At 42.3% G+C, this 25,434-nt stretch overlaps 1 protein-coding gene across 1 annotated transcript; it reads left to right on the top strand.

Annotated features, from left to right (window-relative positions):
* The first annotated feature begins 3,641 nt into the window (after positions 1 to 3,641).
* Positions 3,642 to 25,363, top strand: LOC124254231 (polypeptide N-acetylgalactosaminyltransferase 11-like). The gene is made up of 11 exons (XM_046688121.1): positions 3,642 to 3,789; positions 6,411 to 6,879; positions 7,094 to 7,260; positions 8,482 to 8,659; positions 9,726 to 9,926; positions 14,816 to 14,933; positions 15,969 to 16,157; positions 16,654 to 16,788; positions 16,894 to 16,998; positions 24,354 to 24,488; positions 25,213 to 25,363. The coding sequence occupies exons 2-11, from the start codon at positions 6,647 to 6,649 to the stop codon at positions 25,345 to 25,347; spliced, it is 1,596 nt and encodes a 531-aa protein (XP_046544077.1). The 5' UTR covers positions 3,642 to 3,789; positions 6,411 to 6,646; the 3' UTR covers positions 25,348 to 25,363.
* Positions 25,364 to 25,434: the final 71 nt, after the last annotated feature.

The raw sequence follows: 25,434 nt of genomic DNA, 5'->3' as shown, positions 1-25,434 counted from the left end.
GTAAGCAAGCAAATTAGTTCAAATGGGTACGGGCTGTAGTAAAAGTTAGCATACCACCTGAGAAAAAGAAAGGTGTGGACTTTTACATCATTGAAACCGATACGTTATACCCATACAGGTCGCCAAGGCGGTACCACGTGACAGTCGTCTGTTCACAAAGAAGATGGTCATGAAGCGTGACCTGTTTCACACCCTCACATACCCACCGTGACGCAGCAGGTTATCTGTATATAGAGAAGCAGAAACATTCGACAGACTTCAGATCGGTAAGGTGTTTATTAATATTTTATGTTTCTCCTATAACCTTGTCATGCACAGTTTGTCTTTCTACTTCATTCAGTTGTATGTTCCAGTAACTACACTTAATACTTCTTTGGATACTTATTTAATTGTTATTGCATTTCATTATATGGTCCCCACTTACCACACCTGTATATATCTATGGTTCAAACCGCTACCTTGACTCGTAAACACCCGGCTGATCTCACGACTCAGCTTTAAATGAATAGTTACCTTGAAAAACCCCACAATTTTTAGTTACGTTATGCACTTTTTATGTCCCTTCCAGGGTTCCATACAGTGTCACTAAAGACCCATCCGTACATGTAAAAACTCATTGTACAAAGAACCTGAATGAATGCCGGGTATCGGAACCTTCTAAATAAAATACATAAACTACAGGGATCCACAGGGATTAGACATCTTTTCCAAAAAAATTATTAGAGACATTTCAGATTTGCTCTCAAAAGCGTATTATAACACATAACAGAGCCAGTTCGATTGTTATAACACTTGTTTATGTTTTGTTGTTTTCGGTTTCGTTTTTTATCTATTCTAATTTTGGTTTGGTTTTCTTTTGTTTTTTGTTATTTTTAGAGAGTCGGGAAACGAGGTAATTTCGCCCAACATTTATCAACCTTTATCAATAGGTAAAAAGATTAGCAAGCCATATTTAAGAAGTAGAATGGAACATGAAACAGAAGCCTGCGCTTCAGGAACTAGATTCCTAAAATACACGAACAAACTTTAGAGATTTGGATATTTCTAAGACAAAGTACCTATGAATTCTTAAGGCGTCTTCAGTGTGAAATTACGCGTTGAAAGATTTCAGTAATTTTCCTGCTGTTTCTACATTCGTCTTCCCCGTGAACTATATCCAATACATTCATGCCAGCTTGGACCTCTTTGACATTTCCAATTATTCCAAAGGTCATCTTCATTCTACCATCAGACATACTATCGATGTCGGGAAACAGGATCAATGTTGTTGAGTGGTTACGGGTTTTGTATGGCTTTGTGCTTCGTGACAAAACCTAATCATTCATCTCTGACCAAGTTCCAGATGTCATAGGCGAAAATGATTAAATTGAAAGGTATTCACAGAAACAAAAATTTAACATTCAAAACCACATACGTCATCAGATATTCTAAGCATCGTCAGATGAATATTTAACCATTCTGAACAATGGGGGTATTTGGGCAGCCTAGTGGTTAAAGCGTTCGCTCGTCACGCCGAAGAAGCGGGTTCGATTCCCCATAGGGGCACAATGTGTGAAGCCCATTTCTGGTGTCCCCCGCCGTGATATTGCTGGACTATTGTTAAAAGCGGGGTTAAACTAAACTCACTCACTCACTCTGAAACGATGGCCACAGTTCATCAATGTAGAAATTTTAACAATGTATTAATCAGTTTCAAAACTACATAATCGTACATAGGCGATAAATGACATTTGTCAAATGACGGCAGTAGTTCGATACCACATGGTTACCCAGATTTGCTATGTTGCGAAAGGAATGAGTGAGTGAATTTAGTTTTACGCCACATTCAGCAATATTTCAGCTACATGGTCTGTAAATAATCGAGTCTGGACCAGACAATCCAGTGATCAACATCATGAGCATCGTTCTACGCAATTGGGAACCGATGACATGTGTGAACCAAGTCAGCGAGCCTGACTACCCGATCCCGTTAGTCACCTCTTACGACAAGCATGGGTTACTGAAGACCAATTCCAACCCGGATCTTCACGGGTGTATTGAGATGAAGAATGTTTCACACTTTTACTCATATCTTTTCCATTTTCCTCTCTCCATAAACCTGTTAAATGTGTACCTACTCCTATTTAAGTTTACCTTTATGTATTTATCAGTGACCACGAAAAACACATAAACAAACAAAGATACTACACAAGTGAGCATCTGACACAGGTGATGATGCTTGCACAAGGCGCTTACACCACCTATAACACTTACCCGTAGAAGCCAACAACTGAATGTTTAATGATGTATCTATGTAAGCATAATGTTAACATGGAGCTAAAAGAGAGAGAAGTTACTTTATATATAGTTGGGGCCATGGGGTAGCCGAATGGTTAAAGCTTTCGGTCGTCACGCCGAAGACCCGGGTTCGATTCCCCACAGGGGCACAATGTTTGAAGTCCATTTCTGGTGTCCCCCGCCGTGATATTGCTGGGATATTGCTAAAAGTGGCGTAAAACCTTACTCACTCACTCACACACGTATATAGTAGTTCTTTCTGTGAAAAATAGCATTTATTTACTTTAAAAAAAGAATATTGATTTCTTTTTTATGTCATTTTTTAATTTTCACGTTTCTCTAGTCAGTCATTGTGTACATAGAATGAATTCTTATTTTACTACTACTACTTCTACTACTGCTACTGCTGTTGCTGCTGCTGTCACTGCTACTGCTACTGATTTGCTGCTGCAGCTACTACTACTACCACTGTTTTGCTGTTGCTGTGGCGTAACTACCATTATCCAAAAAGCCCGGGCTTACACATGCTTGTTGCTAAAAAGGTTGGGCAAGCCCTCAATACTAACTGAATATACAGCTTTGCAACCTATCGGGCTTACACGAAAAAATGCTTGCTACGCGCCTGATTACTTCTCCTGCTATTACTGCTGCTGTAAATTGCTGTTGCTGCTGCTACTACTACTACTACTACTTCAGCTGATGCTAGGATTACTACTACTACAGTTGCTGCTGCGTTGCTACTACTACTACTACAGCTGCTGCTGCTACTACTACTACTACTACTTCAGCTACTGCTAGGATTACTACTACTACAGCTGCTGCTACTACTACTTCAGCAGGACTACTACTACAACTACTTCAACCACTACTACTACGCATAGTACTTCTACTACGTCAATAAATACACACTGCCATTTGAAAGTGGTCAAATGTAATACAAGACAATCTTATGGATAACAACTTCTTGATTTCTTTTACACAAAAGAAATCAAGAAGTTGTTATCCATAAGATTTGTCTTGTATTACTACACCAACTTCTAGATGCCTTTGAAGAATTTGGTCAAATGGTAACACGTATTTGGGTTGACACTTACACTTTCCCAAACTCCCAAAGATAACGTGTTATACTACGTCAGTGTTAATGTGGCAGCAGTGGGAACCCTTGTAGATAGTGCCATGAACTCTGCGACAAAACATATCTATCATACGTGACAAAAGAAGCAGTTATCTGATGTTCTCAAAGACTAAATGTTTAGTGCCGTGTGCAAAATACTCTTGCGTGTATAATCAAAAACATGGCGGCATCGACTGTACAACACGTTTTGATGCGACAATGGCGAGAGTAAAGTTAATCAGTGACCTGCTTGTTACGTGCAATGTTGTGAGACCAGACACCTGTTAGGGAGGCGTTATCGGGAACGGGTGAGACGGCATGCTGGTCGTCTACTCCAGAAGACTGGAAGCATGGATAAGAGCTGGGAAACTTTCTGAAGTATTGTAGCAGGTTGAACAGTGAGTATATGAATATGTTATTGAAGCGCACTTGATTTTAGATCTACTATTCTCAAGTACAATTGATAATTAGTCTTGTGCAAACACCACGCACTAACTGTCTGTTAAAACACTTGGTATATTAACATATACCTGGATCCACCTCAGTCGCCTCTTACCACAAGCGTGAGTTCCTGAAGACCAATTCTAAACCGAGTCTTTACGGGTGGATGTCGATGACCCAGTAACACCCTGATTTGTTTACTGAAGCAAGATAGACACACGAACACCCGGATTTATTTATTGAATCGAAAGACTTTCACAAACACGAGGACTTTATACACCCACATAGCTCTCTCTTTATCAACAGAAGTCCCATCTGAACACCTGGCATATTCTCTTGTTGATGTAGAATCATAACGACTCGCCCATGTCGATATCGTACAGTAGACTCAGCTTTTTGCATGAAGATCTGATGGTCATGAAAAGCGTTTTGTCGCTGTTAAATTACTGAACACGTTCATGGTCTATTAGATGAATAAGGCTGGGATCTCAGAACATCCCCTAAATTTGAGCATGTTAAACATGTTCACGGAAGTGTAGCATATGGTTGATAACGACATTCCCTAGTTACTAAACTACCGGGCTAAAGAAAGTTATCACTTTAAAGTAATTGTATAAAAACCAAAAACGCTGGTACAGGTTTGAACCCACGCAGGAAGCATTCGCTAAAACGCAACATGGTCTCGATAACAATGCAGCTGTCCGTACACTAAGTACATATCGTGCATTTTTTCAAAACGTGAAAATCATAATTGTGGGACGTTAGTACAAATGCACGTGCATTATTGTGGCATAAATACTGATGTTGGACAGAGCAAAGCATGCAGGAACCAAAAAAACACCACGAATAAGACATACGTCAACGCGATCGGTATGGCCAATATGGGGGCTTCACATCGTCAGCTGGCAAGAACGTTCAACTGCAACCAGGTAATCATCGGCAAATTGATAAACCGCTACCAGCAAACAGGTCAGACCCAAGACCGCCCCAAATGAAGAAGTCCAAGAGTCACGACACCGGCCGAAGACCGCTACATCCGGAAGATCCACCTCCGGAACAGATTCGTGACGGCGGCGTCAACGTCGGCGACAGAACTAGGACGAACAGTCCTTCGACTTGGTATGGCTGGTATACGAGCCTACCGCTCCTTCCGTGGAATGGCCTTGACCCGTGTACACCGTCAACGCAGACAGCAATGGGCTCGAACTCTACGTCGGTGGCAGCGACGTGACTGGGAGAGAGTCCTTTATACAGATGAAAGTCGGTTCAGAAACGATGGCGAGTTTGTCGACGTAGAGGAGACTGGCGCCAAACAGCGTTCAAGAAGGAGGAGGACTACAGAGAACAACAAGACTGGTTATCATCCGAGGAAATCTGAATGCCCAGCGATACAGGGATGAAGTGTTGAGACCTTTTGTGATGCCCTTTATTCGACAACAGCCAAGAGGAGTCATTTTGCAGCATGACAACACAAGGCCTCACGCCGCCAGACTTGTTCGAGAATACCTGCACAACGTTAACGTCAACGTATTGTCTTGGACAGCGTGTACCACCTCCAAACAACCGACAGGAACGTGAACAGACTCTCTTGGACATATGGAACAGGATTCCTGCTGACATCATCGACCGACTGAGTGAGTGTTTGTAGTTTTACGCCGCTTTTAGCAATATTACCGCAATATCACGGCGTGGGTCACTAGAAATGGACTTCACAGCCATGGACTTCTTTTGCCAGGTAATTTAGTAACCGATCCCTTAATAGTGTCATCAATACGAGACACGTATGCTGGAGTAGATCTAATGTTCTTATATCAAAACTTCTTCCAGGCGCGTAGCAAGCCATTTTTTTCGTGTAAGCCCAATAGGTTGCAAAGCTATATATACTCAGCAGCAAAAAAACGTCAGTACGAATTCAAAATTAGATAGGCACTGTAATTCATTACAAATCAGCCAGGTGAAAGATAGACAAGAAAGTTAAAGGTGTGTGTGTCATTGGATCATCTTTATATACTGGGAGGAGTGACTGGTTGTTTGTATAAGTTCGTTTTAGCAATGTGTCAGCAACATCACGACGGGGGCAGCCAGGCATGGACCACACACCGTTGTGGGATGATGATACCAAACAAAAGAAACTATACACAAAGGTTCCATTGAAAATCGTTACAAAATACAAGGTTCAAGCTGCAGCTGTGTCACCCGTAGCTAATGCATGACGATCAAATAACAAAACACAATTATAGATATAGATTGTTTATGACATATAGAGTGAGTGAGTTTAGTTTTACGCCGCACTCAGTAATACTCCAGCTATATGGCGGCGGTCTGTAAATAATCGAGTCTGGACCAGACAATCCAGTGATCAACAGCATGAGGATCGATCTGCGCAACTGGGTACCGATGACATGTGTCAACCAAGTCAGCGAGCCTGACCACCCGATCCCGTTAGTCGCCTCTTACGATAAGCAAGGGTTACTGAAGATCAATATTCTAACCCGCACCTTCACGGGTTATGACATATAGAGAAATTAGTTATACCGGATAAGTGTGTCATGATAGCGTACCACTCCGTACATTTCAGTTGCTGTGTCACAGAGCCAGAAGTTGTCCATTACGAATGGGATTTTGTTGGGGCTTCTAGACATCACGTGACTCCGTGAAGACGTAGACTGACGATGCGTCTGTCAGAGCGCTACCTCGTGACGTGTCTGTTCGTGCAGCTGGCGCTGCTGTCGTTGTACGTCATGAGAGGACGCCTACAGACGGGACTGGCAAACATATCAAACTTATCCAATATGCGTGTGTGTAAAAAGACGTATGGTAACCGCAGAAGAATTCAGAAAAAATTCTGATTTGAAAATTGGAAATCCATTAATTGATAATTATGGAAAAAACGACCCCCGGGCGGTGGGAGAAAATGGACGGGGAGTTGCGTTCGAGTCCGATGACATGGAGAAGGTTCGAAATGTTCTCGAAACGCATCGAGTGAATACTCTTGCTAGTGACAGAATTCCACTCAACAGGATTGTGCCGGATTCGCGGTTCCAAGAGTAAGTGTTTCTTTAATCACAATACATATTTCTATGGACATTTTGTTTATATCTATTAATTTTTTTAAAATCTACAGACTGGAACAATAGTTATATTTCTGAAAATTCTTCAATTGTGAATTTATATGGCCCCTGCATATTTTTACGTTTGTGTGCATTTATGTACAGCTGATTCTAAAAGTGCCCCTGTGTTTGTTTGTTTGTGTGTGTGTAGATGCAAGGACGTCTCCTATGACCACGACCTCCCCACTGCCTCCATTATCATCCCATTCCACAACGAGTGGCCCTCCATCCTGCTGAGGACTGTCTACAGCATCATCAACAGGACGCCCAGGCACCTGCTGCAGGAGATCCTGCTGCTGGATGACGACAGTACCATGTGTGAGTTGATGGTAGCATGTGTGAGTTGACAGGGACATGTGTGAGTTGACCGTAGCATGTGTGAGTTGATGGTAGCATGTGTGAGTTGATGGTAGCATGTGTGAGTTGATGGTAGCATGTGTGAGTTGATGGTAGCATGTGTGAGTTGATGGTAGCATGTGTGAGTTGATGGTAGCATGTGTGAGTTGACAGGGACATGTGTGAGTTGACCGTAGCATGGTGAGTTGATGTGTGTGAGTTGATGGTAGCATGTGTGAGTTGATGGTAGCATGTGAGTTGATGGTAGCATGTGTGAGTTGATGGTAGCATGTGTGAGTTGATGGGACATGTGTGAGTTGATGGTAGCATGTGTGAGTTGATGGTAGCATGTGTGAGTTGATGGTAGCATGTGTGAGTTGATGGTAGCATGTGTGAGTTGATGGTAGCATGTGTGAGTTGACAGGGACATGTGTGAGTTGATCGACGCATGTGTGAGTTGACAGGGACATGTGTAAGGTGATGGTAGCATGTGTGAGTTGATGGTAGCATGTGTGAGTTGACAGGGACATGTGTGAGTTGATCGACGCATGTGTGAGTTGACAATGACGGATGAGTTGACAGGGATATGTGTGAGGTGACGTAGTTAAGTATGAATGAGGTCATCATGTTTTAATTAGCGTTGCTTATTAAGAAATGACTTCCATTGTTTGCGTTAATGCAGTTATTAACGTAAAGAGGTACGCATCCGCATAGTTCAATGAACGTTAAAACATAAAGCAGTAAATTCTTATGAATAAATATGTCAGCTATACGTACAGGTTGATCATTGAATTACCTACAAAGACAAACGTTGAGAGCAATCAGTGACATCTTTAGGGCAATAGGGCCAGTATCTCGCGAGGCGCAACTGCCGGTGCTAAGCTGATTGCGTGGGCCAAATGGCGATATGCGAGACGGGGCTCAGCTTACTTCCGGTACCAGATTTCCGGTGAGAAGCGTATATTCAAGAATCAGTTCTGGATCCAAACTGCGCGACCGCCATATATGACTTTACTAGACCGGACCAAGCGTACGTCGTTTGTCACCGGGAGTACTAAGGTGCCGTGACCTAAAACGGGCCCTACTAATGCAACACAAGCCCCAAACAATCGGGAATCAGGCAACCGTAGTCCATTATCTGGCGGAATATTTAGTTGTGCCTTAAATATCTTAGAAATAAACGTAGGTGTTTCTTGTTTTCAGCAGAACTTAAAGGCAATTTAAGCACATATGTGTCTGAGAAGTTCCCCGAAGGTCTGGTGCGAGTCGTGCGCATGCCCGGGAGAATGGGCCTTATCAAGGCCCGACAAATGGGATGGAAGATGGCTGAGGGTGACGTTATTGTCATATTTGATAGTCACATGGAGGTGAATATCGACTGGTTAGTAACATACGTTACTGGTAAGATGCTGTTAGACTACGTCGTCCCGCTTCGTATGCTGTGAATTGTCTTGTCCCCCAGTCCTACCAAGTTAACGGACTCCTGCATTCGCATACGGACAGAAACCAGTCGTGTTGATTATTGCCTGGCTTCAGTGAGTGAATGTGGTTTATGCTAGGTCCTAGTTGCCAGCTACATCTTTGGAATTCTTGCTCATTGCAACTTAATACGTGAGTGATAATATGTGGGTATACGCTAAATGGCTCAAAATCTGTCTCGAGTCCCGAAGACCCAGGTTCAATTCCCCACATGGGTACAATGTGTGAAGCCCATTTCTAGTGTCCCCCGCCGTGATATTGCTTGAATATTGATAAAAGAGGCGTAATACTAAACTCAGTCACTGACTGTCTGGAGCCCTTTTCTGCTACACTCACATTTGTCTATAGTACTAGCAACCGATTGATGTGAAGTTACTAAGCTCTTGGCCTAATTGAAACATGTCAGCTTGTATAACTTGTGTTGCTTAATGACCTTATGTGAGGCTCAATGGCAAAAGTAACCGAATATAGAAAATAGATCAATGTGAACCTTATATTTCACATTATCTATGATCTTCCTGTGTTGGTACCGGTCACATGATTATATACAAACTTTCAAATACATACCCCTAATATCCGGAATTATATATCATTTTCTATGGCATTAACTCATTTCAATACGGAAATATATTTTAAACCCAGATAAGCTTGGAATCGGATATGTACAGGTTATAAATAAAAGGAATGTATTGGAAATACTCTGTGATCAAGTATTTACTGAGGTATCAAAGTTCTGAATTCATGCTTCGTAATATCTGCATACAGTCATAAACGTTGATCATATATTCCGAATGTGTATCTTCATATGAAATAAAAATAGCTAATTTTAGGAAAAATACACAAATGCGGCCAAAATATGGTTTTCAAACTGTATTTGCATTTGGTTCCGTGATGTAAAATCCGTCTTTTCGTCCCGTGTCTAAACTCCCATGTGTACAGTTTTGTGTAACGGCCCTTGATTCCGCCAGGCTACAGCCCCTGTTGACCGAGATAAAGAAGGACCGGAAGACGGTGGCTCTCGGAACACTGGACTACATACAGGCGGACACCATGCAGTACACGTGGCATGAAAACTACGTCACCCGCTACGGCTTTGACTGGAGACTCATCTTCTTTGAGACTTTCTTCCGGCCTGACCATTATGGAGAAGGAAACCACAGCCCAAAACCGTACGTTTACTCCTCCTGATGGAGGGACATGCCTCAGGTCATTATTTCAGTATTTTGACTATATCCAGAAATTGAGGTGATGTATTATGCGTATATAACTCTATTTAGTGATATCGATAGATATTTGATGTGGGTTTTTCTCTGTTTCTTGTATGGGTTGTTAGCAGACATGAAGAGTATGCCAGAAAGTCGCTGTATTTGATACAATAAGGATTCTTGTGGGTGTCTAGATTTGACATGGGTAATCTAGATGTCTTGGTGTCACACGAGGAATAAATGTTGATGTATTGGTGTCACACGAGGAATAAATCTTGATGTCTAGGTGTGACACGAGGAATAAATGTTGATGTCTAGGTGTGACACGAGGAATAATAAATTTAGATGTCTAGGTGTGACACGAGGAATAAATGTTGATGTCTAGGTGTGACACGAGGAATAAATGTAGATGTCTTTTTGTGACACGAGGAATAAATGTTGATGTCTAGGTGTGACACGGGGAATAAATGTAGATGTCTAGGTGTCACACGAGGAATAAATGTTGATGTCTTGGTGTCACACGAGGAATAAATGTTGATGTCTAGGTGTGACACGAGGAATAAATGTAGATGTCTAGGTGTGACACGAGGAATAAATGTAGATGTCTAGGTGTGACACGAGGAATAAATGTTGATGTCTTGGTGTCACACGAGGAATAAAGGTGTGACAGGAGGAATGTAGATGTCTAGGTGTGACACGAGGAATACCTGTGGATATCTTGATGTAACACAGAGTATACCTGCAGATGTCTAGATGTGACACGGGGAATAAATGTTGATATCAAGTCGTGACAGGGGGAAAACCTGTGGATGTCTAGGTGTGACACGGGAAATAAATGTAGATGTCTTTTTGTGACACGAGGAATAAATCTTGATGTCTAGGTGTGACACGAGGAATAAATGTTATTGTCTAGGTGTGACACGAGGAAAAATTTCGATGTCTAGGTGTGACACGAGGAATAAATGTTGATGTCTTGGTGTCACACGAGGAATAAATCTTGATGTCTAGGTGTGACAGGAGGAATAAATGTAGATGTCTAGGTGTGACACGAGGAATACCTGTGGATATCTTGATGTAACACAGAGTATACCTGCAGATGTCTAGATTTGACACGGGGAATAAATGTTGATATCAAGGCGTGACAGGGGGAAAACCTGTGGATGTCTAGGTGTGACACGGGAAATAAATGTAGATGTCTTTTTGTGACACGAGGAATAAATTTAGATGTCTAGGTGTGACACGAGGAATAAATGTAGATGTCTAGGTGTGAGACGAGGAATAAATGTAGATGTCTTGGTGTGACACGAGGAATAAATGTAGATGTCTAGGTGTGACACGAGGAATAAATGTTGATGTCTTTTGTGACACGAGGAATAAATGTAGATGTCTAGGTGTGACACGAGGAATAAATGTGTCACACGAGGAATAGGTGAGTATATGTGGATTTGTAGGTTTGTCCTTTTCGATTGAAGTGTTCCAATCATAAGAATGCTTTTAATCTAAATAAGAAATAAGTCATGTGAAAGTTAGCTTTCCCTAAGCGTGTATTATGTTCATTATTCCTACTGGTTTGTTTAGGTATCTTGTGTGGTAGTACAATTATCACTGACTTATCAAAATCTGAGTGTATGCGTTTTTAACAAAAGTATTTGTTTGAGTGTTCCCTTGAGGCCCAGGACTTTTTGTTAACCGAGTCATTGTGTATTTAAGCCTGCCATTGGCACTTTATCACACGTAGTCATTTTAAACTCTTCGTACATATATAGGTCCTGCCTTCTAATTAAGAGACCAGTAACACCTGATGTATACAACACTACATGCGTTATGAACTCATATCCTTGCAGAGGCTCGGTGATGGTGACACCTGATATATACAACACTACATGCGTTATGAACTTATATCCTTATAGAGGCTCGGTGATGGTGACACCTGATATATACAACACTACATGCGTTATGAACTTACATCCTTACAGAGGCTCGGTGATGGTGACACCTGATATATACAACACTACATGCGTTATGAACTTATCCTTACAGAGGCTCGGTGATGGTGACACCTGATATATACAACACTACATGCGTTATGAACTTACATCCTTACAGAGGCTCGATGATGGTGACACCTGATATATACAACACTACATGCGTTATGAACTTATCCTTACAGAGGCTCGGTGATGGTGACACCTGATATATATAACAATATATGCGTTATGAACTTACATCCTTACAGAGGCTCGGTGATGGTGACACCTGATATATACAACACTACATGCGTTATGAACTTACATCCTTACAGAGGCTCGATGATGGTGACACCTGATATATACAACACTACATGCGTTATGAACTTATATATATACAATACAGAGGCTCGGTGATGGTGACACCTGATATATACAACAATATATGCGTTATGAACTTATATCCTTACAGAGGCTCGGTGATGGTGACACCTGATATATACAACATTACATGCGTTATGAACTTACATCCTTACAGAGGCTCGGTGATGGTGACACCTGATATATACAACATTACATGCGTTATGAACTTACATGCTTACAGAGGCTCGGTGATGGTGACACCTGATATATACAACACTACATGCGTTATGAACTTATATCCTTACAGAGGCTCGGTGATGGTGACACCTGATATATACAACACTATATGCGTTATGAACTTATATCCTTACAGAGGCTCGGTGATGGTGACACCTGATATATACAACACTGCACACACCTGTTATGATGAACTTATCCTTACAGAGGCTCGGGCTTACAGAGGCTCGGTGATGGTGACACCTGATATATACAACACTAAATGCGTTATGAACTTATCCTTACAGAGGCTCGGTGATGGTGACACCTGATATATACAACACTACACACGTTATGAACTTACATCCTTACAGAGGCTCGGTGATGGTGACACCTGATATATACAACAATATATGCGTTATGAACTTATATCCTTACAGAGGCTCGGTGATGGTGACACCTGATATATACAACACTACACACGTTATGAACTTATATCCTTACAGAGGCTCGGTGATGGTGACACCTGATATATACAACACTACATGCGTTATGAACTTATCCTTACAGAGGCTCGGTGATGGTGACACCTGATATATACAACACTACATGCGTTATGAACTTACATCCTTACAGAGGCTCGGTGATGGTGACACCTGATATATACAACACTGCACACGTTATGAACTTACATCCTTACAGAGGCTCGGTGATGGTGACACCTGATATATACAACATTACATGCGTTTTGAACTTATATCCTTACAGAGGCTCGGTGATGGGGACACCTGATATATACAACACTACATGCGTTATGAACTTATATCCTTACAGAGGCTCGGTGATGGTGACACCTGATATATACAACACTAAATGCGTTATGAACTTATATCCTTACAGAGGCTCGGTGATGGTGACACCTGATATATACAACACTACATGCGTTATGAACTTACATCCTTACAGAGGCTCGGTGATGGTGACACCTGATATATACAACACTACAACACTGCGTTATGAACTTATATCCTTACAGAGGCTCGGTGATGGTGACACCTGATATATACAACACTACATGCGTTATGAACTTACATCCTTACAGAGGCTCGGTGATGGTGACACCTGATATATACAACACTACATGCGTTATGAACTTACATCCTTACAGAGGCTCGGTGATGGTGACACCTGATATATACAACACTACATGCGTTATGAACTTATATCCTTACAGAGGCTCGGTGATGGTGACACCTGATATATACAACACTACATGCGTTATGAACTTATATCCTTACAGAGGCTCGGTGATGGTGACACCTGATATATACAACACTACATGCGTTATGAACTTATATCCTTACAGAGGCTCGGTGATGGTGACACCTGATATATACACCTGATATATACAACACTACATGCGTTATGAACTTATCCTTACAGAGGCTCGATGATGGTGACACCTGATATATACAACATTACATTACAGTTGATGGTGAACTTATACAACCTTGCAGAACTTACATCGGTGATGGTGACACCTGATATATACAACAATATATGCGTTATGAACTTACATCCTTACAGAGGCTCGGTGATGGTGACACCTGATATATACAACACTACATGCGTTATGAACTTATATCCTTACAGAGGCTCGGTGATGGTGACACCTGATATATACAACACTACATGCGTTATGAACTCATATCCTTACAGAGGCTCGGTGATGGTGACACCTGATATATACAACACTACATGCGTTATGAACTTACATCCTTACAGAGGCTCGGTGATGGTGACACCTGATATATACAACACTACACACGTTATGAACTTATATCCTTACAGAGGCTCGGTGATGGTGACACCTGATATATACAACACTACATGCGTTATGAACTTATATCCTTACAGAGGCTCGGTGATGGTGACACCTGATATATACAACACTACACACGTTATTAACTTATATCCTTACAGAGGCTCGGTGATGGTGACACCTGATATATACAATAACATGCGTTATGAACTTACATCCTTACAGAGGCTCGGTGATGGTGACACCTGATATATACAACACTAAATGCGTTATGAACTTATATCCTTACAGAGGCTCGGTGATGGTGACACCTGATATATACAACACTGCATGCGTTATGAACTTATATCCTTACAGAGGCTCGGTGATGGTGACACCTGATATATACAACACTACATGCGTTATGAACTTATCCTTACAGAGGATCGGTGATGGTGACACCTGATATATACAATAATATATGCGTTATGAACTTTTCCTTTCAGGGGCTCGGTGATGGTGGGTACGGCTTATGCCGTGGACAAAACATACTTCGCGGAAATCGGCGGCTTTGATGAGAAAATGAAGGTTTGGGGAGGCGAGAACCTGGAGATTGCCTGGCGGGTACGCATGCTCAGTTGTGAGTGACTTCAGGATACACATAGCGAGTATTGTGCAGGGCCTGTATGCGGCGTGAAGTTCAGTACAAGGATTTTATCCTGTCAGTGTAAAGATGGCCTATATTTTATAGAAAGCATATGTACACGCTAAAGGGTGTATAAATAATTTATAGTCTATAGAACTCCCAACATAGTGCACAGAGTAATTCACGGGGTGTATCGCACCTGCATAATGTGGAGCAAACTACATACATAATTTCTACATACGAAAGAGTACATGCAACTTATAGAAAGCCTTCATAGCTAATCACGTCGACATACGCTCGAAGTACAAAGAGAATTGTCAGCAAATTACAGTCTCAACGCCATATAGAGAAGGTTGTTCGTGTACAGAGAATGTATTGAAAGGACTATCCTCTAATACCTGTCATAGTAAAGGCCTTTTTAAACATGAAGTATTATATGTTTATACAAGTTCAGTGTTACTAACTGAAATAACCACAATTTTCAGAATATGTTATTAGAGTATAGGTTTTCGTGGTGACAAACAGTTTTCGACCTTTGGTGAAAATCGCCGCACTCAGCAATATTCCATTTCTTTGAGTGAGTGAGTTTAGTTTTACGCCGCACTCAGCAATATTCCAGCTATATAGCGACGGTCTGTAAATAATCGGGACGGCAGGGTAGCCTAGTGATTGAAGTGTTCGCTCGTCACGCCGAAGACCCGGGTTCGATTCCCCACATGGGTACAATGTGTGAAGCCCATTTCTGATGTCCCCGCCGTGATAGTGCTGGAATATTGCTAAAAGCGGCGTAAAACCAAACTCGCCCACTCACTCACTGCAAATAATCGAGTCTGGACCAATGGAGTGATCAACAGCATGAGCATCGTTCTACACAATTGGGATACGATGACATGTGTCAAACAAGTCGCCTTTTACGACAAGCATGGGTTGATGAAGACCAATTCTGATCCGAATCTTCACGAATGCAAAATTATTGGGAGTATTTCAAATAAACAGGATGTTGATAATGACAGGTGTGGATGTGCGGCGGGCGGCTCGTGCATCTCCCCTGCAGCAAGGTGGGGCACATCGCCCGGGTCCAGCCCTACAAGTTCCCGGAGGGTCGGCGAGAGACAGAGGTGTTCAACTACAAGCGGGCTGTGGACGTGTGGATAGACCCGCCCTACAAGAAGTTCATCTACGATTACTTCCCTGAGATGGAGGTAAGCTGCGAATCTCGGGTTTCACATGTACAATAAGGCGTCTGGACATCAGGGTTCACTTGTACACAGCGATCTTAGCACCAAGGTGATCGTGACCCGCATACAACAGCATAGGCTTCCTTCTACCATATATCCCTTTGTGAAAGTGGGTCCAGATATACTTACGTCCGAGGCAAAGAGAAACGCATGGCATTTCGTCTTGACTGTCTTGCCCCCGTGGAGTGTCATTCGCAAATTCCCTTGAAAGATAGCTTCAGTGTTACCTGACTTAAGTTCATTTCAGCCATGGCGTGAGTTTAGCTTAACACTCTTCCTACAGTACTTAGTATTTTTCTATATTATGACCTTGACGTTAGTTCTATTTTACGATAAACTTTACGCCAATAATTATGAAAAAAATACAAAAACATCCGTAGTGATGCTGGTTCCACTGTTGTTACCCGGATAATCTGTGATTGTGTACTAGTGTCAATATTATTGTACCTCTGATCTGCAGTCTATGGATGTCGGAGACCTGAGTGAACGTCTGGCGTTAAAGGAAAGGCTAGGATGCAAGAGTTTCACATGGTTCCTAGAGAATCACTGGCCTGAACTCAACGTCTATGATAAGAATGCGGTGGCTTGGGGGTCGGTAAGTATATGGAGACAAATATAACTAAGTCTTACGATGAAAGAGTACCATTGAAAATACTGCTACTTATATAATCCCCGTCATTGTATTTCTGTCCATTCCTAGGCCAGGAATCCCGCTTCAAACCGTTGCCTAGACAACCACCAGTACTTATTCCAAGCAGCACAGCCGCTGTTTGCAGAACAGTGTCACTTTCACTATGCTACACAGGTGAGTTCACCCACACCCACACAGGTTAGCTTCCACCATAATAAAAAGGTGAGTTCACCCACACCCACACAGGTTAGCTTCCACCGTAATAAAGTAAGTTCACTATGTATGCACATGGAAGTTATTAAGCACCCCCTGACATATTTTAAGCTACTGACTTACCTAATGATAAATCTTGAATTGTAAAGATGACTATTATTTGAACTGTATTCCCTTTCAATATTGTTTAAGGGTTTTGTTAAATCAATCGTCAGAAAACATCCCAGCATGCAATTGAAGGACACTACCCATGGTTATCTCAAAAAGCACTATTAACTCAATGCGGCTAAGTGCATAAAACGCCAAAACGTTTTAATGATTTTACCAGTATATGTTACAATGACACGTATCAGACTACCAGAAGCAAGAGGATGGAAAAGTATTGGAATGCACGACACTGGGATGCCATGCAGGGCTATTGGGCGACAGCTTGACATTTACCACACCGTCATAAGTCGACTTGATCAAAAACACCGTCAAACCAACAAGGTTAAGGACAACCCCGAAAGACGTCTCAAGTTGAGGATCGGGATTTAGCAAGCCTTGTGAGACGTCAGGCTTTCACTACAAATGGCGTCCTGAAACACCTATGGCTCCCCAACAGACGTCTGTGCAATAGGACTAAAAACCGCATAAAGGCACATGGGATGACGGCAAGAACGGTGATCAAGCGTCCCGCCTTGACCAATCTTCACAAGAGAGGTCATTTGGAGTGGTGTTTACCCCGACGTCATTAGAATTTGACGTCACGGAGGAAGGTGCATTGGTCGGATGAGAGTCACTTTTATTGCTCGTCACAGACGGGCGCCAGCGAATCTGGAGGACCAAGAACAGTGCCTATGAGCCTAAGAACATCAGAGCATCAGTTCCTTACGGTGATGGATCTGTCATGGTCTGGGGGTGTCTCTGCCATGATTGTAATCTGGACTTGGTAACTGTTCGTGGAAATCTCAATGGCGACCGACATCGGGGGCAATCTGGATCCTGTTCTTGTGCCACATTTTGATAACCACCCGTTAATCACTCGCCCTGTATTTATGGATGACAACGCCCGACCACATCGTTCCCGACTTGTGACGTTTTACTCCAACAACGCTGTAACCAATCTTCCATGGCCTGCTATGAGCCCTGATCTGAACCCATTGGATCCTGTCTGGGTCATTCTTGGACGCCGAGTGCAAGCGCTGAATCCGCCTGTACAAGATCTGGCATGTTTGGAACCAACTTGTCGCCGGGGGTGGCAGCAGCTGCCTTTGGAGCGAATCCGGAGACTCGCGACAAGCATGAGGAGGGGGTCATAAGCAGCCATCCGTGCACAAGGTGGATATGCACGCTATTAACATTTTTCATGTATTTGTTGTCTGAAGATAACAGAGAACATTTTCAGACTGAGAGACACTCACCTCTCCCATTTTGAAACTGCTGCCCCATAGTTGTACAGGGATATATTTTGTTCGCAAAACATCGTTGACGTTTTCATGTCATTTAGTAAATTAACATATTGCAAACTGTCATGAATTTGTTGTTATTGTTTAGTCTGAAATGTCAACTTCCAGGAAACAATAGCGTTGAAGCCTTCCAGTATACATACCAATGGTAATAGTTGCTCAGTTTCATGACAATATGAAAAAACAGGGTGTGTGTGTGTGGGGGGGGGTGTGTGTGCTTATTTAAGTTCCATATGTATATATATTAACTGTAAACAAGCAACTGTGCTTCATATGAAGTTCAATAAGACATTCAGAAATAAAATAATGCATCTTTGAATTGAGACATCTCCTCAATTTGATGGTCGTGATTGCCAATTTTCACGTGCATGTTCATGCACGGCGATTTGTGGGAAACATGATGCTCACACACGCGGGGTGTACGTCTATCCTCCATGAGTATGCGGACATATTTATCTCTTTGGAACCTATTATACTACAGCAGGGCAACACTTATAACATGCCACAGGCCGGTCAACCAGACATCCATATCCCGTTGGTGCCACAGGCCGGTCAACCAGACATCCATATTCTGTTGGTGCCACAGGCCGGTCAAGCAGACATCCATATTATGTTGGTGCCACAGGCCGGTCAAGCAGACATCCATATTCTGTTGGTGCCACAGGCCGGTCAACCAGACATCCATATTATGTTGGTGCCACAGGTCGGTCAACCAGACATCCATATTCTGTTGGTGCCACAGGCCGGTCAACCAGACATCCATATTCTGTTGGTGCCACAGGCCGGTCAACCAGACATCCATATTCTGTTGGTGCAATAGTGGTCAACCAGACATCCATATTCTGTTAGTGCAATAGCGGTCAACAAGACATCCATATTCTGTTAGTGCAATAGCGGTCAACCAGACATCCATATTCTGTTAGTGCAATAGCGGTCAACCAGACATCCATATTCTGTTAGTGCAATAGCGGTCAACAAGACATCCATATTCTGTTAGTGCAATAGCTGTCAACCAGACATCCATATTCTGTTAGTGCCATAGCGGTCAACAAGACATCCATATTCTGTTAGTGCAATAGCGGTCAACCAGACATCCATATTCTGTTAGTGCAATAGCTGTCAACCAGACATCCATATTCTGTTAGTGCAATAGCGGTCAACAAGACATCCATATTCTGTTAGTGCAATAGCGGTCAACAAGACATCCATATTCTGTTAGTGCAATAGCGGTCAACAAGACATCCATATTCTGTTAGTGCAATAGCGGTCAACAAGACATCCATATTCTGTTAGTGCAATAGCGGTCAACAAGACATCCATATTCTGTTAGTGCAATAGCTGTCAACAAGACATCCATTTTCTGTTACCGCAATAGCTGTCAACAAGACATCCATATTCTGTTAGTGCAATAGCGGTCAACAAGACATCCATATTCTGTTAGTGCAATAGCTGTCAACCAGACATCCATATTCTGTTAGTGCAATAGCGGTCAACCAGACATCCATATTCTGTTAGTGCAATAGCGGTCAACCAGACATCCATTTTCTGTTAGTGCAATAGCGGTCAACCAGACATCCATATTCTGCAATAGCGGAATCTATACCAACCCGACACATTCGACAATTCCCCGTATAAGACCAATAAGTTGCAGAACAGTTTGTAACCAGTCGTTGGAGCAACATCCGGCCCCGATTTGGCTTCCCCGTCAGGCAGGTAGATGAGAGCATAAGAAGACAAGAGTGGGACAGTATACTTTAGTTTAGTTCAAGTGTCATCTGGACATCTCTGAAGGTTGTGTTTGGGCCTTCTGGTGTCCAGGAGATCGGTTTAGCGACGCTTGCAATTCTCAACGTCGTCATTTTTCTGGGATGGAAGTGTAATGGTATGGGTAACATCACAATATGCCTTGGGTGGGCTGGATAGGCGACATCGACAGAACCAGAACCACCTGGTAAAGCTAGTTCAGTCTAGCCAATCTTTGGATGACTTTTTGAGAAACATCCCTCAAGGTTCTTCATCTGGTGTCCCCAGTTCTCCGTTGTGACCTCACCCGAATCGCCTGAATGAAAGTCATTTTTTCTCTTTATGTGATACACAGGTCGTTGAACTTCAACCATAAATGCTAATAAAGCAGGTTCATTGTCACTACTACAAGAAAATTTACTTTCTCCATTTATGGGATAGTCAACTTCATACTATGTTGAACTATATACATGGATTGTAGTAGTTTATCTTCCACATAACTTACTGACCCGTGAAGAACCGGACTAGAAGTTGTCTTCAGCAACCCATGCTTGTTGTATGAGGCGACTAACGGGATCGAGTGTTCAAGCTCGCTGACTCGGTTGACACATGTCATCGTATCATGACACATGCGTAGATCGATGTTCATGCTGTTGATCACTAGATTATCTGGTCCAGACTCGATTATTTACAGACCACCATAATATCGCTGGGATATTTCTGAGAGCTGCGCCAAACAACAAACAAATAAACAAACAAATCATAACTAACCGTAGTGCCACGTGTTTACTAACACAGCTCTTGAGGCCATTGTGGCATGGTGTTATAGTTGCCTACCTGGTTAAAGCGTACCTGAATTTCAAGCTATAACCTGTGACATTTTACTGTTTTCACTGTGTATTCAGTTTCCTGTGGCTTCACGAATTCTCAGTAAGGTTTCGTGTTTACTGTTTGGATATTTGTGTAGGGTTTCGCGTTTACTATTTGATATCTGTGTAGGTTTCACGTTTACTGTTTGATATCTGTGTAGGTTTCACGTTTACTGTTTAGATAATTATGTACACTGTAGGTCTCACGTTTACTGTTTACATATTTGTGTAGGGTTTCGCGTTTACTGTTTGATATCTGTGTAGGTTTCGCGTTTACTATTTGATATCTGTGTAGGTTTCACGTTTACTGTTTAGATAGTTGTGTACACTGGTTTCACGTTTACATGTTTGTGTAGGGTTTCACGTTTACTGTTTGGATATTTGTGTTGGATTTCACGTTTACTGTTTGATATTTGTGTTGGGTTTCATGTTTATTGTTTAGATATTTGTGTAGGGTTTCACGTTTACTCTTTGGACATTTGCGTAGGGTTTCACATTTAACGTTTGGATATATACTAAACCGGAAGTTGGTCGACATCAACATCCAAGGCGTGTCAAGAAATGCTTCAAATGTAAATAACATATATACTGAGTCAAAAAATAAACTTCACATTCTTTCTTCAGGGCACTATAAAAGAACAAGAGATGGTAAGATGGTTAAATTGTTATTATTTCATTGCTGAGATCTGTGTGATGTACTCGATACACTGACAGTGCCGTAATCAGTTCCATTAGGCTACACCGCCGTTCCAAAACATGGGTATACAGAATGTCAAGTCACAAGAATAAAAATGCGAAATTTCTCAGTTCAATATCATGTATGGCCGCCCCGCGCATTCACCACTGCCAAACACCGTCTCCTCATCGACTGCCTGATGCTTGTGAACACGTGGTTGGGGATTCTGCGCCATTGTTCTTGCAAGGCAGCGCCAAGTTCCTGCAAATTCTGAGGTTGGTTCCTAAGACCACGAAGCCTTCTCCCAAGTGTATCCCAAACGTGCTCTATTGGATTAAGGTCAGGGGACCTCGATGGCCAGTCCATGACGTTGATTCCAGCGTTTTGAAGGAAATTTCGTGTCAACATCGCGGTATGCGGCCGAGCATTATCATGCTGGAACTGTAGACCTAGGCCATGAGCCGCCATGAAAGGAACGAGTTCAGAGGTGAGCACCTGGTCGCGGTAAGCAGCAGCTGTGAGGTTTCCGCGGATGACCAGAAGTCGGGAACGGCTGTTCCCACAGAAAGCACCCCACACCATGCAACTGCCACCCCCGAATCTGTCGACTTCCTGTACACAACATTGGGCATACCGTTCACGACGTCGTCTCCAGACTCTATGCCTGCCGTCCGCGAATCTGAGGGTAAAGCTGGATTCATCGCTAAAGACGACTCGATTCCAGTCTCTCTGGGTCCATCGGAGGTGACGTTGGGCCCACAGCAGACGTTGACGTTGATGAAACGGCGTCAATATTGGCCCACGATATGGACGTCGAGAATGGAGATTGGCAGCCCGCAACCGATTTCGAAAGTGAGGACAATCGACCTTTAAACATCTCAGCCCTGGTTCGTGTAGCCGGCAGAAGTCTGTCACGTAGGTGACGTAGGACGATTTGACGGTCTTCTGCTCGTGAAGTCACACGTGGACGACCCGACCTTGGGCGATCAGAAGTGGTGCCAGTTTGTTGTAGACGACCTCGCAAGTCATACACAGTACGACGGCTGCATCCCATTGCTCTTGCGACGTCAATAACTGATCTTCCCGCTTGCAACATGCCAACGGCACGTTCACGTTGCTCATTTGACAATCGTGGCATTTCAAGTACAGTTAGAACTGTGGTTTAAAAGTGTTTTTTAATTCTTGAGGCCAATGCAAACACGTGCATATGAAGAAAACTTCGATGCGAAGATCACGTGATCGACTGCACGTGCAAAACCTGATTTGGCACTAACGTCATTTGCACGACGAATGGATGGGTTTGAGTGGGTTTTGCTAACGTTTTTCTAGAGTCGAAAGATAGGGATCCCATTTCGGATACATATATGTATCATCAGAGAAAAATTATTCATTATTTTTTCAAATTACATTTTGTGAAGTTTCTTTTTTGACTCAGTATATATATCGTGTAGGGGTTATAATCCATGACCATTCAGCTTAAAAGTCGTCGATTTCATAAACATTTACTTCTTGGAAATATCAAAATCTTACAAAGTTTGGTATTCTCTCTACCGGGATCGAATGTCTATCGGGGAAATGGTAGTTGATGACGACCAAATTCCGGTTGAGCATGGACAGGGTTTACCCCCTGTGTAAGATATTTGTGTTGGGTTTCACGTTTACTGTTTGATATTTGTGTTGGGTTTTACGTTTACTGTTTAAATATTTGATTAGGGTTTCACATTTACTGTTTGGATGTTTCTTTGGGGTTTCACGTTAACTGAGTAGATATTTGTGTACACGCTACTGGCTAGCTATTCTCGAAACGTTCGTAGCCCTACGAACTTCTTAAGCCCATTCTAAACACATTGACTACGATCAAAATGAAGAATTCTTAGGGCTACGAACGTTTCGAGAATAAGGGCCCAGATTCGCGTTTACTGTTTGAATATTGGAATCATCAGTTGGGTTGCGCGTTTACTGTTTGGATATTTGAATTCTTTGAAGGGTTTCGTGTTTACTGTTTGGATATTTGTGTTTGGTTTCACGTTTACTCTGTGGACATTTGTGTAGGGTTTCACATTTACTGTTTGGATATTTGTGTAGGGTTTTACATTTAGTACTGTTTGGATGTTTGTTTTGGTTTCCACGTTAACTGTTTAGATATTTGTATACACAGTACAGATTCGCGTTTACTGTTTGGATATTGGAATTCTCTGTAGAGCTTCACGTTTACTGTTTGGATATCTGCATTCCCTGTAGGGCTTCAAGTTTACCGTTTGTATATTGGTTTTTGCTGAAATACTATTCGATGACCGTTTTTTCCGTTTGGTGTAGGGTAAAGCTTTGGTTCATGTGTTTGATGTAAAGTATAGGGAAGGTTTACGTGTTTGATATAGGGTAAAGTGCCCGTTCCTGTGTTTTGTGTAGGGTAAAGGTCGGGTTCACGTGCTTTATGTATAGTAAAGAATGGGTTTGGTGTGTCATGTAAGTTAGAGTGTGTGTGCACGTGATTGATGTAGGATAAAGTATGGGTTCACTTGTTTGACTTGTTGGGTTCACTTGTTTGAGGGTAAAGTGTGTTTAACCCACTATCTGCAGGGTTTCACGTGGACGACGGATGGGTTGTTGCGAACGTCCCTGCAGTGTGTGGTGGTGAAGGAGGTGCAGGTCGGGGGGCATCCCATGTTGGAGGACTGTCTCATTGGATCACATGACAAGTGGTCACACGTGAAGGTTTGTACTACGAAATGGCATAATTGTCATAAACCACTTCAAAAAGGAAATTTAGCTTGGTAGAGCTGCACAATTCCATATTTTGGCTTTGACAGCTGTGCTTTCAGTGAACAAGACATTAACAGTAGCTTTCTAAGTGTTCATAGTCAACTTATGCTATACAAATCCTTCTATATGAAGTTTTTGAAAGGCATTTAGAAGTTGGACGAACATGAATACATGACACGTGTTATGGATAACAACATCTTTTTTATTCTTTTCAGGACGTTTCAGAGCTAATTCTTGCTCCTGTACACTGACTCAGCATTCACCTGATGAAGGAGCAAGAATTAAGAAAAGCAAGATATATGGATGTCAACTTCTTTATTGTGAATAACACGACGTTTCGGAGTGTATGCTTGCTCCTTCATTCACCTGGTGAAGGAGCAAGCATACCTCAAACGCCGTGTTATTCACAATAAAGAAGTTGACATCCATAAATCTTGCTTTTCTTATGTATTCCACTTTAAATGCCCTTCAAAGATTTGAGCAAGAATTAGCTCTGAAACGTCCTGAAAAGAATAAAAAGGAAGTTGTTACCCATAAATCATGTCATGTATTCAAATCCTTCTATATGGCTGAACCACAGACCTGCATGGAGTGTCAGTGGAAGGTCCCATGCCCATTAATGATGACAGCTGCAGTTGTTGTGGCTCACCCATATTCCATATTTCCTTCACTCCAGGGTGGTATGCTTCGACACGAGGCCAGCCAACTGTGTCTTGGGATGGACGATCAGGGGCTCATCATGAACGCCTGTTTCCCAGAGGATGAATCTCAGAAGTGGATCTTTAATCATTACATGTATAACTCGCAATAAAGACAATAAATTTGGACCATGTTGCAGATCTCAAAAACCGCAGCAATAGTCACATCTACAGTAGTCCGTGTGTACCATACATCCCAA

Source organism: Haliotis rubra, unplaced genomic scaffold, assembly GCF_003918875.1.
Source record: "Haliotis rubra isolate DU_JTF1 unplaced genomic scaffold, ASM391887v1 Scf115, whole genome shotgun sequence".
Lineage (NCBI taxonomy): Eukaryota > Metazoa > Mollusca > Gastropoda > Lepetellida > Haliotidae > Haliotis > Haliotis rubra.
This window is presented reverse-complemented; position numbering and strand designations above follow the sequence as displayed.

What these genes read in the sequence shown, in the direction of transcription:
- LOC124254231 (XM_046688121.1), top strand. Translation starts at nt 6,647, where the DNA reads ATGGTAACCGCAGAAGAATTCAGAAAAAATTCTGATTTGAAAATTGGA. An exon ending in GGATGACGACAGTACCATGT is followed by an intron (nt 7,261 to 8,481) that starts GTGAGTTGATGG and finishes TCTTGTTTTCAG; the next exon opens with CAGAACTTAAAGGCAATTTA. An exon ending in GGAAACCACAGCCCAAAACC is followed by an intron (nt 9,927 to 14,815) that starts GTACGTTTACTC and finishes TTTTCCTTTCAG; the next exon opens with GGGCTCGGTGATGGTGGGTA.